Here is a 17,331-nt window from a genome sequence, read left to right as displayed (position 1 = left end):
GGGGGATATTGTTAGGGTTCCACGCAAAAGCAATAGTCCCACATCAAACATGTGAGATGGATGTGGATGGGTTATGAGGGAATGAGCACCCTCCCTCTAACAGCTAGCTTTTAGGGTTGAGTTCTACTCGGTAAATTCCCTACAAGAAATAATGGTGTGAAGCAATGAAGGAATTGATGCAATTACTAAAAACAACACTTGGACATTGGTGGATTTGCCTCCAAATAAAAAAGCAATTGGACTTAAGTGGATCTACAAGTCCAAGTTCAATGCCGATGGTTCTCTCCAAAGGCATAAAGCTTGGTTAGTTGCAAAGGGTTATGCCCAAAAGCCATGTATTAATTTCTTTGAAACATTTGCACTTGTGGCTAGAATGGATACTATTAGAACAATTTTGGCTTTAACTGCTCAAAAGAATTGGCAAGTTTTTCAGCTTGATGTGTAATCAGCTTTTCCAAATGGAGAACTTGAGGAATAAGTGTATGTGGATCAACCTCAAGGCTTTGAAATCAAAGGCATGGAGCATAAACTGTACAAATTGAAGAAGACACTCTATGGGCTCAAACAAGCACTAAGAGCATGGTATAGTAAAATTGACAGGTATTTTCTTGAAAGCTCATTTCAAAAGAGTGCTAGTGAACGAACTATTTATGTTAAAATTCATGGTGATGATATCATATTTGTTTGTTTATATGTCGATGACATGGTAGATACTGGGAGTTCTCTTGATATGGTTAAGGAATTTAAAGAGAGCACGTTGAAAATTTTTGAAATGTTAGATTTGAGTCTATTGCATTATTTTCTTGGAATTGAAGTTATTCAAGGACCTAATCGAATTTTCAAATTTCATAAAAAGTATGTTTGGATTTGTTGTAAAATTTTGGTATGACAAATTGTACGCCTACAAAAACACCTATGAATACTAATGAGAAACTTACTTTACAAGATGGGGTTGAAAAAGCAGACGAGAAGAATTTTAAAAGCATAGTTGGTGGTTTGATTTATCTAACACATACAAGGCCAGATATTATGTTTGCAATTAGCATTATTTCCAGATTTATGCACAGTCCAAGCAAGCATCATTTTGGGACAGCAAAGAGAATTATAAGATACATCCAAGGCACAATCGATTTTGGTATTGTGTACTCAAAAGCCACTAACTACAAATTGATTTAGTTTTCTCATAGAGATTTGGCAGGTTTCATAGAATATCGGAAAAGCACAACGGGCTATTGTTTTAGCGTTGGATCAGGTGTCATAGCTTGGGCATCTAAGAAGCAATTCCCTACGACGCTCTCAAGCACGGAAGCCGAGTATATCGCTGCCACAACTACAGCTTTTCAAGCAATTTGACTACGAAGGATTTAGCGTGATTTGAAAGACGAAGAAAGCTGGCCTGCGTGGATGTTTTGTGACAACAAATCCACAATTGCCTTGACAAGGAATCTATTTCTTCAAGGGAGGACGAAGCACATTGAAATTCGTCACCATTTCATTAGAGAAGTCACACCCAAAGAAGAACTAGAACTAAAACATTGCAACACTAAAGATCAAGTGGAGGATATTTTCACCAAAGCTTTGCCAGAAAAAAAGTTCAAGAAATTTCGTCAGATGATGGGAGTACAGTCATTCACCTAGTTTCAATTAGGGGGCGTGTTGGAAAGTAATTTTAAACAGTGAATTACTGTGTGGGGCCCACCCAAGTCCACCCAAGTCTAGTTTAACTTTATCTTATAGAGCTTGAGTCGGTCATGAGTTCCTAGTGTGAAGTAGTATTTGTTTATTCTTATCCTTTAAAGAGTCATGGTGTTAGGAGGAGTTCTACTACAACCATGAAAGTCAAGAAACGTATGGTCATATGGCTATTCACCGTACAAAGGAGCAGCTCTATGTTCTACTTATTTTATTAATAATTGGTATAGAGTTATGAAGCAGTAGTTCTGATCAGAAAAAAATTTCACCATAATTTAGTGTTCTTATTTTCTCCTTCAATAAAAGTTCTTTTATTGTTTTCTTGTGTTAAGTATTTGGTTCTCAAATTCAACAACAAGATTGTAAGGTTCGCGTTGTAGGTATGCGGCACCGTCGCTTGCCCGGCCTGGATCTCGGATCGGGGTGTGTGTGTGTGTGTGTGTGTGAGAGAGAGAGAGAGAGAGAGAGAGACGAATTCATGAAAAACAAGATTGTATAGTGAATCAATCCCTTGATTTCCCCAGTGACATACTCAAACTGTATTATTATTTTCTTTTGTGATCACCATAGCTAATTTTTTTATTGTTTTCTTTTGTTAAGTATTTGGTTCTTTTATTGTTTTCTTTTGTTAAGTATTTGGTTCTTAAATTCAACAACAAGAATGTGAGGTTCCCGTTGCAGGTATGCGGCACCATCGCTAGCCCGGCCTGGATCTCAGATCGGGGTGTGTGTGTGTGTTTGTGAGAGAGAGAGAGAGGGAGAGAGAGAGAGATAGAGAGAGGAATTCATGAAAAACAATATTGTATAGTGAATCAATCCCTTGATTTCCCCAGTGACATACTCAAACTGTATTATTATTACTACTTTAAGAAATGCAAACATCAAGTTTGCTTATTCAAATACACTATGGTAGTTAATGCATGGGATCCCTGTCGGTAGTTATCTAGTTTTTGGGCCCGAACTGTGCCTGAAGAAAATCAACTACTTTCTTGTCAAGTTGGAAGGCCTTGGCGAGAACATCGTCCGAGATGGGCAGGTTTGATCCGAAGACGGCATTAGCTATGGTGATCACACCTGGGTTCTGACTTGCCAGAGCGGCAATGGCCACCGCATTGGTCTGTCCAACATTGAATTGGAAGTGAATGAGACCTATTGGAAACACAAACACATCACCCTTATTGAGGACCTTTGATATGAGCCGATTTTCGCCATTTGCAAGGTTGGAGGTGACGAAACCAACGAGGAGGGTGCCCTCTTGAACTACAATCATCTCAGTGCCCCTTGGGTGTGTGTGGGGAGGGTTTAGTCCATAGGGTGCAAAGTCTATGCGAGCCATGGAGATGCCAAGAGTGTTGAGTCCTGGTATTTGGACCACGTTCACTGCGGTCACATTGGACCCAACTCGGTTATTTGTGTCGCGTGGCATGTCAAGCCCTGGGAAGAAGAAATCGCTTGCTTGAGCGAGCATTGGGTCCTTGCAAACCACGCCATTGACTAACACTGAGAAGGAAAAACATCATAAAAAGATCAGCCAATAGAAAAAAAACATAACCCATGCGAGTAGGGCCGGTCTCCACACACAAAGTAAATGCAAAAATAATATTTCTTAAGTCATCTAGCCAAACCCCACATTACCTACAAAAAAATGGAATTTATTTTGCACAAACACGTGATTATCATGATACTAATGGAAGTTAAATTGAGAAATAAAATAAAAAAGCATTTGTACCTGGAGACATATTGTCAGCAACACAAAAGTCCTGTAGAGGACTGGGATCATCGGCAAAGGTAAGAGAAGATGCCAAGGAAAGGAGTACAAGTACAAGGAGGGGAGTAGCCATCTCCATTTTATCAACCTAAAGAAGAATATTGGGTGCAAATGTTTTGATGGTGTGAAAGAAGCTTAGAAAGGGTGCATATTTATAGGGAGAAGGAGAGAGAGATGCATGGCTTAAGGCCGGGTCATGTGATTTCATGGAAATGGTCTTGTTACTACCAAATCAATATATGTTTTAACAACTACGCTATCTAATCTAATTTTTTATCCTAATAGAAGCAGTCGTCGGACTCGTTTTTCTGTGTGAATGTCATTTTAGTTGAAAGTTGAAACAATCCTTTTCTTACCTAAATTAAAAATGCAACTTATCTGAGTTGAAACAATGCCTTCCCAATTTTATGTTGAAATGGTAAGATCTGAATTAGTAAATGGGGCAAGCCCCACGACGGAGCTGGTCATGAATAAAAATAGGAAATGGCATATTATGGAGGAAAAAAAATCGAAAATCCAATTCACTCCATCCCATCCGCCACACTATTAGCCGAGCGATGGACATGCTGAAATCAAACTGGGTGATCTCCTAAATGGTATATTTTCTTAAGAATGGCTACATTTCCACCTTTTGTTTGTGTTTTTTCTTTTTTTCTCACTTGTAATTGTAAAAAAAAACTTACACCATCTATACAACCGAATACCTTCAAAAAACCCCAAATCCAGCCCCATATTCATCACCCTCAAGAAAATCCAATCAAATCCCACTATTTGGTGTAAACATCATTGCATTGTGCTCTGATTTCCTAAGGGACTACATGTACTCTTGGCTGAAGTGGGATCTCAGAATTTATTTTTTTAAGTTTTCACCCCCATTCACACCAAAAGGCCATCTCTCTCTCTCTCTCTCTCTCTCTCTCTCTCTCTCTCTCTCTCTCTCTCTCTCTTATCGTTCCATTGCTTGCATCCATATAAAACGAAGCAAATAATTTTTTTAAGAGCTTGAAGATGTAATTTTATTTTGTTGACGTGGTGGTTGTGATGTGGAAAACCACCTTGCGAAATTTCTAGGTCAGTAACTGATTATTGAAGTGTTACATCAATTGAACTGATTATTAATGTGTTACTTCAGTTGCTAATTTTCACACCATGTATTACTTTGGATGGTGACATATTCACCTTTTTTTTACTTGGGACGGCCCCCTCTAGTGTATTTTTTTATTTTTTTGGATGGGACAGCCCCCTCTAGTGTATATGGGACAGCCCCCTCTAATGTATCCCTAGGATGCCATTCGTATGAAATGACCAGGTCTACTATTCTTTTGATAAGAAAGGATGAACTACTCACTTATCTGTATGAGTGACTAAGTGATATCAAATATTAATGGCGTGTACTCTAACTCCCTAAGATAAATGTAGAAAACATTTAAAAGTGATATCACATTGAACTTATTTGACAAAGCCCTGTTGCCTAGTCCTCAGTCTAATACAAAAGATGATGGCCCACTCAAAATAGCCACAATACTCGTTGTATATGTACAGTGTTATCTCCACCTTGATAAAAGCCACTAAAAAACCTTTCTCTCTAACCTTCTATACAACAACAAAATAACCCCAAATCTCTACATCATTGAGTATGAGGAAAGCCGTCTTTAAAATACCATCCAAAGCTATGCTTCAAGGAAAAACTAATGGAGCTGAAGAATGGAAGAAGAGGAACACACCTTGGAAAACCAAGAAGAAGAAACTTGTTTTCGCTTTACCACAAAGCCCTCCTAAAGCCCCAAGAGGAAACCCTTCTTTTTTAATCTTAACCTTTTCTCCTCTCAAACCTCTCACTCTTCTCCTTTTTTAAACCCTATTTATCTCTTGCCTTTAAAAAACCATATGAGAGAGGCAAGGAAAACATCCCATTTAAAAGACCAAGTGATACCGACTTCCAAAAAACAAATAAAAAAATGGTGCTCATGCGTCACCATTTTAACAATCTCCACCTTGATGCATAATCACCAGCTTATCAACCCTTCCTTCTTGAGGCTGGGAGAAGATAAACTTCAATATAACTTCTCTCCTTGAACCATCTTTATGAGCATATCCACCACATTCTCTTTGGTTCACACTTTCAACAAATAGATCCTTCCATCTTTAATGACTTCCTAAATGTAGTGATATTGAACCGATATATATATATATATATATATATATATATATATATATATATATATATATATATATATCGGTGTGTGTGTGTGTGTGTGTGTGTGTGTGTGTGAGGGGTGGAACTGAACTCTTGGCCAAATAAATGATACTCATGTTATCACAAAATAAATCCATAGGTTTTAACTTAATGCCTCGATAGTGGATGATGCAACCGTTGGTTGCAACTTTGACATCCAATTAATAGGACCATTCTCAAACCGAAATATATAACCCGTAGTAGATCTTTCTTTGTCCATATCATTAGCGTAAGTTGTATCAACAAAATCATGCAATGGATTCGAATCCTCTCCATATATGATAACATAATCTGTAGTACTTCTTAGGTAGCGAAGCACCAATTTGGCGACCTCCGAATGTGCTTTACCTGGATTCGCCATAAACCGGATTAAAACTCCAACCGCTTAAGTAATGTTCGGCCTAGTTCATATCACGATAAACATCAAGCTCCCAACAATGCTAGCATATGGGACTCAATCCATTTTCTTCATCTCCTCTTCCGATTTCGGGAATTGATCGAAACATATCTTAAAGTGAGCCGCTAATGATGTCTTTATCTGTTTAGACTTGCTCATCCCAGACTTTTCAAGCACCTTTTTTACAAACATATTTTGTGAAAGCAACAAAGTTCCATTCTTTTTATCCTTGGAACTTTGTTGCTTTCACAAAAGATGTTTATAAAAAAGGTGCTTGAATGGTTTGGGATGAGCAAGTCTAAGCCGATAAAGACACATTAGGAGCTTACTTTAAGTTATGTTCCAATCAGTGCCAAAAATCGGAAGAGGATGTGAAGAAAATGGATCGAACCCCATATGCTACCCTTGTTGGGAGCTTGATGTTTGGCATGGTATATACTAGGCCGGAAATTACTTACGCGGTTGGAGTTTTAAGCCGGTTTAAGGGGAATCTGGGTAAAACGCATTCAGAAGCCGTCATTGTTAGGGTGTGTGCCCTAATTAAAAGCTAGTTGTTGTAATGTTGCAACTATTATTTATTGTTACATGACATCTATTGGGTACTTGTTGGGGTGTGTAATGTGCTTCTAGACACACCTTTATCCTTAGGTGGCATCGTAGGATAGGTCATGCACATTGAGATTATGTGGTGGGGAGATATGATCTTCAGGTTCTTTGCAGGGCTAGAATGTTCTTGGTTGGGGTTGAGATTGGACATCTCGAACCTGTACACTACTAGAATCGAACCTGCCTCCATATACACATTGGGGTGGCCTATCTAGGTCACTGGGGTAGTTGATTCTAAGTAGGTGGAATGGGCGAAATGATTGGACCACACACTGAACGGATGGCTTTGTAAAATAACCTGTGGACAAGGATTTGGATTAGGATATTATGTCAGACAGGACCGTTGGATATGTCCTTAGACCTGAGGGATAGTTTTAGTCTATGGGCGGACCTTATGGCTTTGGTCTATCTAACAGTAGTCCCCGGTCCAGGATTACCAGCGAGTAGTGCCGGGTCATGGGGTAAACCCATGTGATCAATAGTGATGCCTAACATGGAATCCTCCACCCCTCCCATAGAGGAAAATCATTTACAATTTCGATCTGAGCTAGGCCATTAAATAATGACTGGCCTATCCGTTTGATAAATTGTTTATCAAAGTTTTTCAAAAACATTGATTGTTTCAGAAGGGATTTGCAAATCCATTTGCGGGCCCAAGCTTGATAGATAGAAAAGTATACCATTGAGTGAGCCCATGGCGTAATTGATGTCCACCCTCCACAAAACCCAACTCGGTAAATGTAGGATCGGATGAAGGACAACACATTGGATGTGATTTGGGTAATTTGATCTAATGGTCTTCATCAGGGTAACGTCATGGTGGGGGTCACTTGCCTAATGCTATCGTAGTTGGACTACATTGCATGAGATCACAGTAGAGCCCATTGTGGACCCTGCAAAAGTGATCATTGGATCCCTAGGACGATCGCACTCACAACTTGCTAGACCCTTACGGATTGTTGGACAATATGGGTTTCAGATTTGATCATATGTGTGATATGGATTGGATCCACTATATGTGATGCAGGGAGGAAGCGCACCATACATAGGGTGCATACACATGTATTAAAGATGAGATGCACCATATTATGGTGTGTACATGTCTTAATTAACATGTGCTTATTAAATGCTCAAATCCTATTGGATAAGAGTTATGAGACATCGTATTGGTTGATTTATTCTAATTTCCTATTGGTGGAAATTTAAAAAGGAAAAGAGAGAATTTGGGTTGGAGAAGGTTTCCTATTTCTAAAAGTCCCATTGGTTATTCGTAACATTCAATAAGAAAAAATAGTTTTGAGTATCCATGTGTTTTACATGTTTAAGAAACAAAGAGTTTTAATTGAATTTAGTTTCCAAAATCAAGGGGACACATACAAGGGAACGAATTGCTTGAGGGAACTCTATAAACGGAGGGGATGGGTGGACGGTTTGGATTACTTGCACAATTTTGAAACCCATATGCAAAATTCGTCTAGCCCATCTCCCCTCCCAATTTCGTTTTTCTCCTTTCTTCTTCTCTCTCCTAGTTTTGTTTCTAGTTCTTTAGAAGAACTTGAAAGCCTTATTGGTTTCAATTTGGGATTGGATTCCAAGTTTTCTCCTATTTCTCCTTCAACCGCACGGTGTGAGAAGCCACTACTTCGACTTCCGGAGCAGCTTTGGTTTGAGAAACGTCAGGTACCTAATGGGGAGTAGATCAAGCAGAGATTGGCAGTATCGGTCAACCAATTGGTACGTGCTCTTAACCATCTGAATTTCAATTCATCACCATTGATTAATCTAGTAACTAAGATCTTGGTTCGGTTGGTGGATCGAAAAAGTTTTTGTTTTTAGCTCAATCTTGTTTTCGCTGTGCGTATTGATTCCACTGCCAACTTTCAGTCAAATGAGTGCTTTTCTATGTAAGAGGTACTAGTGATTATGCTATCACATATGAGAAAGATTTGAAGCCGTTGCATGGTTTTTTTTATGCAAGTTATGCTAATGTTATGGACAAAGGAAGATCTATTATGGGTAATGTATTCGAGTTTAGGAATGGTCTTATTAGTTTGACGTCAAACTTGCTCCCAACGGTTGCATTATCCAGTACCAAGGCCGAATACATGGCGGTAATGGAATCTTGCAAGGAATCTGAAAATAAATATGTGTAGGCCTAGGTGATTGCAACCCAAAGGGGAGGCGAATTAGATTTATAAAATTGTGCCCTTTTAAAGGATAGATTAAGAAATTAAATCAAAGAAAAATTTAACAATAAACACAAAGAACTTAAAATCAATGCACAAGTAAAGGAGATAAGGGAAGGAGTGCAGTGGTTCGGTTTAAAACGTTAGACCTATATCCACTCCACCACAACTGTTGATGGCTTCAGTAAAACCCGTTCTTCTTAACGGTGAAGATCAAACCAATACAACGAGGTGGCTCTGCGCCTCAACACTTGTCGACAGAGATGGATCTCTGTCTCCCAACACTCGCCTTCGGAGAAGGCTCTGCGTCTCTGAGTACTTGTCAAATATAAGATTAAAAGAATGAAAGAATGCCTTGTTCAAGGGCAATTACACGAGATGCTCTCATAAAGATATACAATTTTAAGCCTCGAATCCAATCCCTCATAAAATTTCTCGAAGAGAGGCACAAGGAGTGATTTTTCACTCAAGAGATGCTCTAAGTATATATTAGAGCTTGTTGATTTTGTCTAAGTGGTTTGAGAACCCTTTTATAGGCAAAAACCCAAAAACTAGCCGTTGGGAACACCCCCAACGGCTCTGTAATGGATAGTTTAAACTAGCCGTTAGGCTATTTAAAACATTTGCAAAGTCACTCACGGTCGACAGCCAAAGGCTCTCTTAATTTGACCCAGTGGTTGAAGAGTTATGGCTATTTTGGTAGACTGTGTTTGTTAGCTTTGACTAGTTAATGTGTTTAGAGTTCCTCAGCTATTAATGATGTATGTGAGTCCCTAAACTAGTTAGTGGACTAGTTTGAACAAATTTTCTCATGTATTTCTCTATTTGAAGAGTATCAAACATATGTAATGGAGTTTTAGTGAATATTGAATGAAAATTTTGCATTGTGCATTTTTCCTTGAACCTTGAAGAGTTCAACCTTGAAACCTAGAAGAGTTTCACTCCTTCCTTGAAGAGTAGGATTTTTCCTCTATTGTTTGCATCCTTGAAGAGTTGCAAACCATCAATCTTGAAGAATTGATGTTATCCACCTTCCTTGGCAACCTAGAAGAGTAGCCATTGAAGTTGTTATCTTTACACTGATTTTAGTCTTTGCTGGACCACCCCCACTTCCATCTTGTTTTCGACTGCCTTACAGTATTTTTCTGAGAAAACTTTCTTCATCAAAGTTCTAGATCATTGAGTCCTTGAAATTTTGGTTTTGGAATCAGGTCATTCTGGCCTATATTGAAGGAGATACGCCCATTTTACCGAACTCGCATGAATCTGTTTTCTTGTATCCAAGTCATTGTGCAATTGAGTGTCTTTCTTTATCACTCTCTCGATCCTTGGTCCAAGAAGCCTAGGAGAGGCTTGCATAGCAAAATGAACATGGCTGGCTGCAATTGATTTGGTACAGTTGATGAAGTTACTAAAGCCGATGCCTAATTGGAAGTCCCTCTACCGATTCCCTCGCCGTCTAAAGCGGAAGACAACCATTTTTTTTTTCCTGGAACAACCTCGAAATTACTGGTTCTTAGGTAGCAGAAAGGGTACTGATGGTTGCTTAAGCTAGAAGACTCAGAAAGCCTGCTTTCTATAAGCCACCTCTGCTCAGGGGATACTTAATTGAGCTGTAGACTAGAAAACCTCTCTTCTTCTGTTACAAGGAACTCGCTGCTGCTATATGTAATCTGCAGCTTCTCAAAGGATTTCCGAGTCTTGCTGCACTTTGCAAATGAAATTCTGTATAGGTGTTGAAGGATTTGTCGAAGCTCAAATTTCAATGGGCAATAATTACTCCCAGCTCAAGAAGATCCTTCAGCTGAATGTTCAGTCCAGAAACTAAAGAAAAAATATGGACCTTGATTGGATCAGGTATAACTAAACCAAGCATTCATATTCCAAGAAATAATATTGAACCTTCTCAGTTCTTCTGAGTTCCAAGAAATAATATTCATGTTCCACCGTAGTAGCTCACGATGCAGCTGAAGCCTCAGAAAATTCTGAACTTGGTTGAAGTAATAATAGGATCACTGAAACAGATCCATGCTCTGAAATTTTGAAGCTTGATCCGTCGTTCTGCTTAAAGGTGATTTATAGTTAATCTTTGGTCCCACACACTCAACTAGCTTGATCCCAACAGAGACACTTACGTAGTTTGCAATAGGGAAAGGTACTTGCAAACACTTCAAGCTAGCTAGAGCTGAATCTAGCTCTGAATCTCCAGAATCTTCAACGGATGATAATGAATTTGCTCTGGAAGGAAGGACTATGGCAAACTGATTCAAGATGACAAAAGGAAAAAAAACCCAATCTAGTACATGCCCATGTAGAACTGATGCCTTCTTCCAACATGTAAATTGTGATGGAGACAATTCAAAATTCTCTGGTTTACACCACAGAATCACTTCCTGTTGATGTTCGGCTGAGGAAAATTTGCTCTCAAAATATAAAGTTCTATTGCAAGATCAAGAGAGAAATAACATTGCGTGTGGTTCGTGCTTCAGATACTTCAGAGAATTGACAACAGCAAGCAGTGCTTGCCACTTGTCTTGGAAGGTGAGAAGACTTGTAAGAACAATGGGACTGAGAATGACACTTTAGTTCAATATTTGCCAAGCTGATAAGATGAATAGCTGATTGGAATACTCCTTCCAACTAAAGAAGTGTAACTAGGCGGTCTTGAGCATCCATGTAATAAGGAATGTAGACCTTGCTATTATCTTAGCTGAAAATATCACTGTTGAGGTGGTAACTTTGGGTTTTATAATGAAACCTGGCAACCTAATTTCTAGTTCTCAACAGGCACATTTAATCAAACACAAGGCATGCATAAAAGCTCCAAGAATGGATAACCATCAACACTAAGTTTGAGTTGAAAGAAGACACTAGGAAGAAGCTTCAGGTTGCTTTTCACACAAATAAGAACATAGTCCGAGCATACAATTAACACCCAACAACTTTGAGATCCAAGCGAGTTTAGAACCTAAATTTGTAGGTGCTTACACATGCGCAGAGACAAGATCAAATTCCTTAAAGAAACTTCACCAAGACCGTCAATGGCGTAGAATTCGACTCAAGAGACAGTCGTGTGCTTTCCGAGTGGAATTTGTGGTTCAGAATTGCTGCTGGAATGCTTCTAAATTCGTGAGTTAGTGATCAATTTCTCCTCCCGTTGCTATTTTTGTAGGTGGAATTTTGTTCGTATAGCCTCTGTCTTAAAATTTGAGATCTAAATTAGATCTGTAATTGATGACGAGAGTGATATTCCTCAAATTGTAAGGGAAATTTTCAAACAAAATTGAGAGGAACCAGTTTATGGATCAAACAACCAGAAAACACGGAATTTTCTCAATAACAGAGTGCCATCTGGTGCTCTGTTTCTGTGTTCTTGCAGAATATAAGAAATAGAAGTTGAATCCTTCAAAGATCACGTGGGTCTGACCTATTTAAGCACGGCTGAGCTTAGATCTCGAACAGATCATAATAGATCCATCTCACTAGGGTTTTCAGGATCTGCAAGAAGACAAAATTCTTGCAAAATCCAGCTTTGGTACCAATTTTGATGTGGATCCGAAGCGTGGCACAACGGAAGAAGACATTCCGGAAAAATTACAAGACTAAAGCAATTGCTTTCATGGAGATAGCGAGGGAAAAACGAGCAAAAGTCAAGAAATTTGATAGAAATCAGAGATGTATTTAACAAAGAAAAACAAGATGGAACAAGATAGAAAGAGAAGGATGATGAATCGACTAGGAATTCATAGTAGAAAGGGTGAGAAGGAAAGTAGATCTCTTACATGACCGAGAGCTTCCCCTACTCTCCACCACATCTTCCCCTCCAAAATGCCATCAACTCCCTAATGGGGCTGGAAAATCTCCCCTCAGCCTTGGGCGAAACACAATCTCAAAATCTCACGCCAAAAAACCCCCTCCTATGAAGGCCATGCATCATTATTTATAGGAAGCATGGATGAATGAGGGCTGCCACTTGTCCTCCACTTGAGGTGGTCCCAAATACACTTGTCACCCTCTCAAGTGGGTAGCTATTGTACCCCTTATTACATGTCTACCCCTACACTTGTCTACCACGTTACCCTTAGTAATAAAGGCCCTCAAATCCGTTCCAAACTACCACATACCCCTACTACAATGTACGAATACTACTAGTAGACTCCAGGCACTCTACTAACATAAACCCTTAGACTTTGACCGGGGACCCAGTCCACATCAATCCTCCCCAACGCAGGTACTGTCACCTTCTCCGGCTTCCCATCCTTTCTCTTCAACGCCTTAGCCAAGCCCTGTTAAACTAGGATGTCCTTCACCCTCATTTGCCATAGGCTGAAACTACCCTTTCCGTCATATCTGTCGATGTTGAATTAAGTAGAACTTGATTTTACCGCCATCTTAGATTACTCAGCACTTCACGGTGTAGCGCTCCACCTCGAATGAGAATCTTTCTTAGACAATCTTTCTACTCCCAAAAATCGCTCTAGCCGCGATCCAACCACAACACCTACGATCACTCCACCCGGCCTTGACGATCGCTCCACCTGAGCTCTGATACCACTTTCCGTCTGGCAAAACAATCCAATCGTGCACAAATTAAACGGAAAAGATAAAAGTAAACAAACAAGCAAGCCACAAGATGAACAACAAGATTTTACGTGGTTCGGCCAAGCCTACTCCACGGGCGAGAAACACGATCTTCCACTATGAGAAAACAATATACAAGAATTACAATGGATTAATCTCAAACCCGCAACCCTTTCCTTGCTTCTCAAACCCAAGACCGTACAAGAGTAACCCGAGAAAAACCCACAAGAGAAAACCCTGAGAAGGAACCCCAACAAGAATCCCACATCCTCTTTCTTCTTCTCTCTCCTTTCTCTATTTTCTTCTCTTTCTCTTCTCTCTTCCCCAAGAGGCAGCCGACACACCCCTTCACTCTTGGAATAGAGTAATGAAACAGTAGTTTTGATCAGAAAAAAATTCCACCAAAATTTAGTGTTCTTATTTTCTCCTTCAATAAAAGTTCTTTTATTGTTTTCTTTTGTTAAGTATTTGGTTCTTAAATTCAACAACAAGATTGTGAGGTTCGCGTTGTAAGTATGTGGCACCGTCGCTAGCACGGCCTGGATCTCGGATCGGGGTGTGTGTGTGTGTTTGTGAGAGAGAGAGAGAGGAATTCATGAAAAACAATATTGTATAGTGAATCAATCCCTTGATTTCCCCAGTGACATACTCAAACTGTATTATTATTTTCTTTTGTGATCACCATAGCTAATTTTTTTATTGTTTTCTTTTGTTAAGCATTTGGTTCTTTTATTGTTTTCTTTTGTTAAGTATTTGGTTCTTAAATTCAACAACAAGATTGTGAGGCTCGCGTTGTAGGTATGCGGCATCGTCGCTAGCCCGGCCTGGATCTTGGATCGGGGTGTGTGTGTGTGTTTGTGAGAGAGAGAGAGAGAGAGAGAGAGAGAGAGGAATTCATGAAAAACAATATTGTATAGTGAATCAATCCCTTGATTTCCCCAGTGACAACCTCAAACTGTATTATTATTACTACTTTAAGAAATGCAAACATCAAGTTTGCTTATTCAAACACACTATGGTAGTTAATGCATGGGATCCCTGTCGGTAGTTATCTAGTTTTTGGCCCGAACTGTGCCTGAAGAAAATCAACTACTTTCTTGTCAAGTTGGAAGGCCTTGGCGAGAACATCGTCCGAGATGGGCAGGTTTGATCCGAAGACGGCATTAGCTATGGTGATCACACCTGGGTTCTGACTTGCCAGAGCGGCAATGGCCACTGCATTGGTCTGTCCAACATTGAATTGGAAGTGAATGAGACCTATTGGAAACACAAACACATCACCCTTATTGAGGACCTTTGATATGAGCCGATTTTCGCCATTTGCAAGGTTGGAGGTGACGAAACCAACGAGGAGGGTGCCCTCTTGAACTACAATCATCTCAGTGCCCCTTGGGTGTGTGTGGGGAGGGTTTAGTCCATAGGGTGCAAAGTCTATGCGAGCCATGGAGATGCCAAGAGTGTTGAGTCCTGGTATTTGGACCACGTTCACTGCGGTCACATTGGACCCAACTCGGTTATTTGTGTCGCGTGGCATGTCAAGCCCTGGGAAGAAGAAATCGCTTGCTTGAGCGAGCATTGGGTCCTTGCAAACCACGCCATTGACTAACACTGAGAAGGAAAAACATCATAAAAAGATCAGCCAATAGAAAAAAATCATAACCCATGCACTTAGGGCCGGTCTCCACACACAAAGTAAATGCAAAAACAATATTTCTTAAGTCATCTAGCCAAACCCCACATTACCTACAAAAAAATGGAATTTATTTTGCACAAACACGTGATTATCATGATACTAATGGAAGTTAAATTGAGAAATAAAATAAAAAAGCATTTGTACCTGGAGACATATTGTCAGCAACACAAAAGTCCTGTAGAGGACTGGGATCATCGGCAAAGGTAAGAGAAGAAGCCAAGGAAAGGAGTACAAGTACAAGGAGGGGAGTAGCCATCTCCATTTTATCAACCTAAAGAAGAATATTGGGTGCAAATGTTTTGATGGTGTGAAAGAAGCTTAGAAAGGGTGCATATTTATAGGGAGAAGGAGAGAGAGATGCATGGCTTAAGGCCGGGTCATGTGATTTCATGGAAATGGTCTTGTTACTACCAAATCAATATATGTTTTAACAATTACGCTATCTAATCTAATTTTTTATCCTAGTAGAAGCAGTCGTCGGACTCGTTTTTCTGTGTAAATGTCATTTTAGTTGAAAGTTGAAACAATCCTTTTCTTTCCTAAATTAAAAATGCAACTTATCTGAGTTGAAAAAATGCCTTCCCAATTTTATGTTTTCAAATGGTAAGATCTGAATTAGTAAATGGGGCAAGCCCCACGACGGAGCTGGTCATGAATAAAAATAGGAAATGGCATATTATGGAGGGAAAAAAATCGAAAATCCAATTCACTCCATCCCATCCGCCACACTATTAGCCGAGCGATGGACATGCTGAAATCAAACTGGGTGATCTCCTACATGGTATCGAACCATGCCTCCCCTATTTATACCATGTATTCCCAAAATGCCCACCCATTTGATTGCTATTTTGCAGTCCTTAATTGTTTAAGGTTGGTAAATACCATTCTAATTAGAAACTTGATTCTCGACCCCTCTTGTTTATCTTTTCTTAAGAATGGCTACATTTCAACCTTTTGTTTGTGTTTTTTATTTTTTTCTCACTTGTAATTGGTAAAAAAAACTTACACAGTCTATAAAATTTGTTATTTTAGTAACTTCTATTAAAGACTCTTTGCCAAAACTTAGTTAAATTGAAAGTAAATATATTTTAAATTCCTTTGACAATTTGGTTGTGTAAAAAAAAACTTACACCATCTATACAACCGAATACCTTCAAAAAACCCCATATTCATCATCCCTCAAGAAAATCCAATCAAATCCCACTATTTGGTGTAAACATCATTGCATTGTGCTCTGATTTACTAAGGGACTACATGCACTCTTGGCTGAAGTGGGATCTCAGAATTTTTTTTTTAAGTTTTCACCCCCATTCTAGGGCTGGCGATTTCACCCGAAAAAGCGGGGATCCGCCCCGCCCCGCCCCGTTTGGGGAGGGGATTCCCCGATTTGAAAGGGGAAGGGGAATATAAAAATTCCCCGGTGCGGGGAGGGGAAGAGGATGGAGTTGTCCCCGCCCCGCCCCGCCCCGCTAATCAATGCCATTTTTTTTGTAAATTTTTAAGTGTTTTTTTTAAGGAAAACTACTAGAAACTCTGTGGATCGGCTACAAGATTCCCCCAAACATAAACTTAGCTTGTCTTTTCCTTTTAATTAGCTTCTGAGAGCATTTTGGGAACTATAATAACCTTTTCACAGATGTTGAAATAATAAAGACAAGCTGAGAGCCTGAGACGCTGAGTGTATGCAATTATCAAAAAATCGTAGTGCCAACAGAATTTTAGGGTTGGATTGCAGGTTTTAATTTTCAACAAGAAAAATTTAGCTACTAGAAATTTGTTTCATGTCAGCACTAGACTGAATTGCAGTTAAAGAAATAAGTCATTTGTTGATTTTGTTCTCTTCTCCATTCTCATTTCTCATGCTCATCTGGGGGTTAACATGCTATACAGAATGAACTAATGAACATTATTTTGCGTGTGTGAGCGCCCACTTATAGACTTTTAAAGTTCATTGTGACTACTGAAATAGTTACTTTTTGCACATTGGCTGCCTGTTAATGAAGGTAATCCTGGTGCTCATTTCCTATTTATCATTCCATAATTTATGCAGAAAATTGCTGAAAGATGAGGTCCTGTTGTTATTTATGTTTGTTGTCTCATCCATGCATTTCTGATTTTGTCCATCTGTTTGTTGATCACATGAAAAGAATCATAGCATTCATCACAATATTG

General features: G+C 39.4%; 2 protein-coding genes across 3 annotated transcripts; both read right to left on the bottom strand.

The window, feature by feature from the left end:
- Positions 1-2,492: 2,492 nt before the first annotated feature.
- On the bottom strand, positions 2,493-12,790 carry LOC143883746 (germin-like protein 8-2). Of its 2 annotated transcripts, none has more exons than XM_077387065.1 (2): positions 3,422-3,572; positions 2,493-3,192 (listed from the first exon to the last, which is right to left on the bottom strand). In XM_077387065.1, the coding sequence occupies exons 1-2, from the start codon at positions 3,537-3,539 to the stop codon at positions 2,636-2,638; spliced, it is 675 nt and encodes a 224-aa protein (XP_077243180.1). In that variant the 5' UTR covers positions 3,540-3,572; the 3' UTR covers positions 2,493-2,635. The 2 variants fall into 2 exon arrangements, 1 of the variants encoding a protein (XP_077243180.1); XR_013252499.1 differs by lacking the exon at positions 3,422-3,572 and adding an exon at positions 12,668-12,790 and having other exon boundaries at positions 3,057-3,192.
- Positions 12,791-14,514: 1,724 nt separating this feature from the next.
- Positions 14,515-15,478, bottom strand: LOC143883183 (germin-like protein 8-2). Its single transcript, XM_077386533.1, has 2 exons — positions 15,304-15,478; positions 14,515-15,074 (listed from the first exon to the last, which is right to left on the bottom strand). Exons 1-2 carry the CDS (start codon positions 15,419-15,421, stop codon positions 14,515-14,517), a joined length of 678 nt encoding a protein of 225 aa, XP_077242648.1. The 5' UTR covers positions 15,422-15,478.
- Positions 15,479-17,331: the final 1,853 nt, after the last annotated feature.

Source organism: Tasmannia lanceolata, unplaced genomic scaffold (genome assembly GCF_043159265.1).
Source record: "Tasmannia lanceolata isolate RefF3 unplaced genomic scaffold, GAP_Taslan_0.1 ptg000008l, whole genome shotgun sequence".
Lineage (NCBI taxonomy): Eukaryota > Viridiplantae > Streptophyta > Magnoliopsida > Canellales > Winteraceae > Tasmannia > Tasmannia lanceolata.
The sequence above is the reverse complement of the archived record's forward strand: the minus strand, read 5'-3'. Positions and strand labels throughout refer to the sequence as shown.

Coding starts and splice junctions, on each gene's coding strand:
- LOC143883746 (XM_077387065.1), bottom strand. CDS start 3,539: ATGGAGATGGCTACTCCCCTCCTTGTACTTGTACTCCTTTCCTTGGCA. Junction 3,193..3,421: donor TGCTGACAATATGTCTCCAG/GTACAAATGCTT, acceptor TTTCCTTCTCAG/TGTTAGTCAATGGCGTGGTT.
- LOC143883183 (XM_077386533.1), bottom strand. CDS start 15,421: ATGGAGATGGCTACTCCCCTCCTTGTACTTGTACTCCTTTCCTTGGCT. Junction 15,075..15,303: donor TGCTGACAATATGTCTCCAG/GTACAAATGCTT, acceptor TTTCCTTCTCAG/TGTTAGTCAATGGCGTGGTT.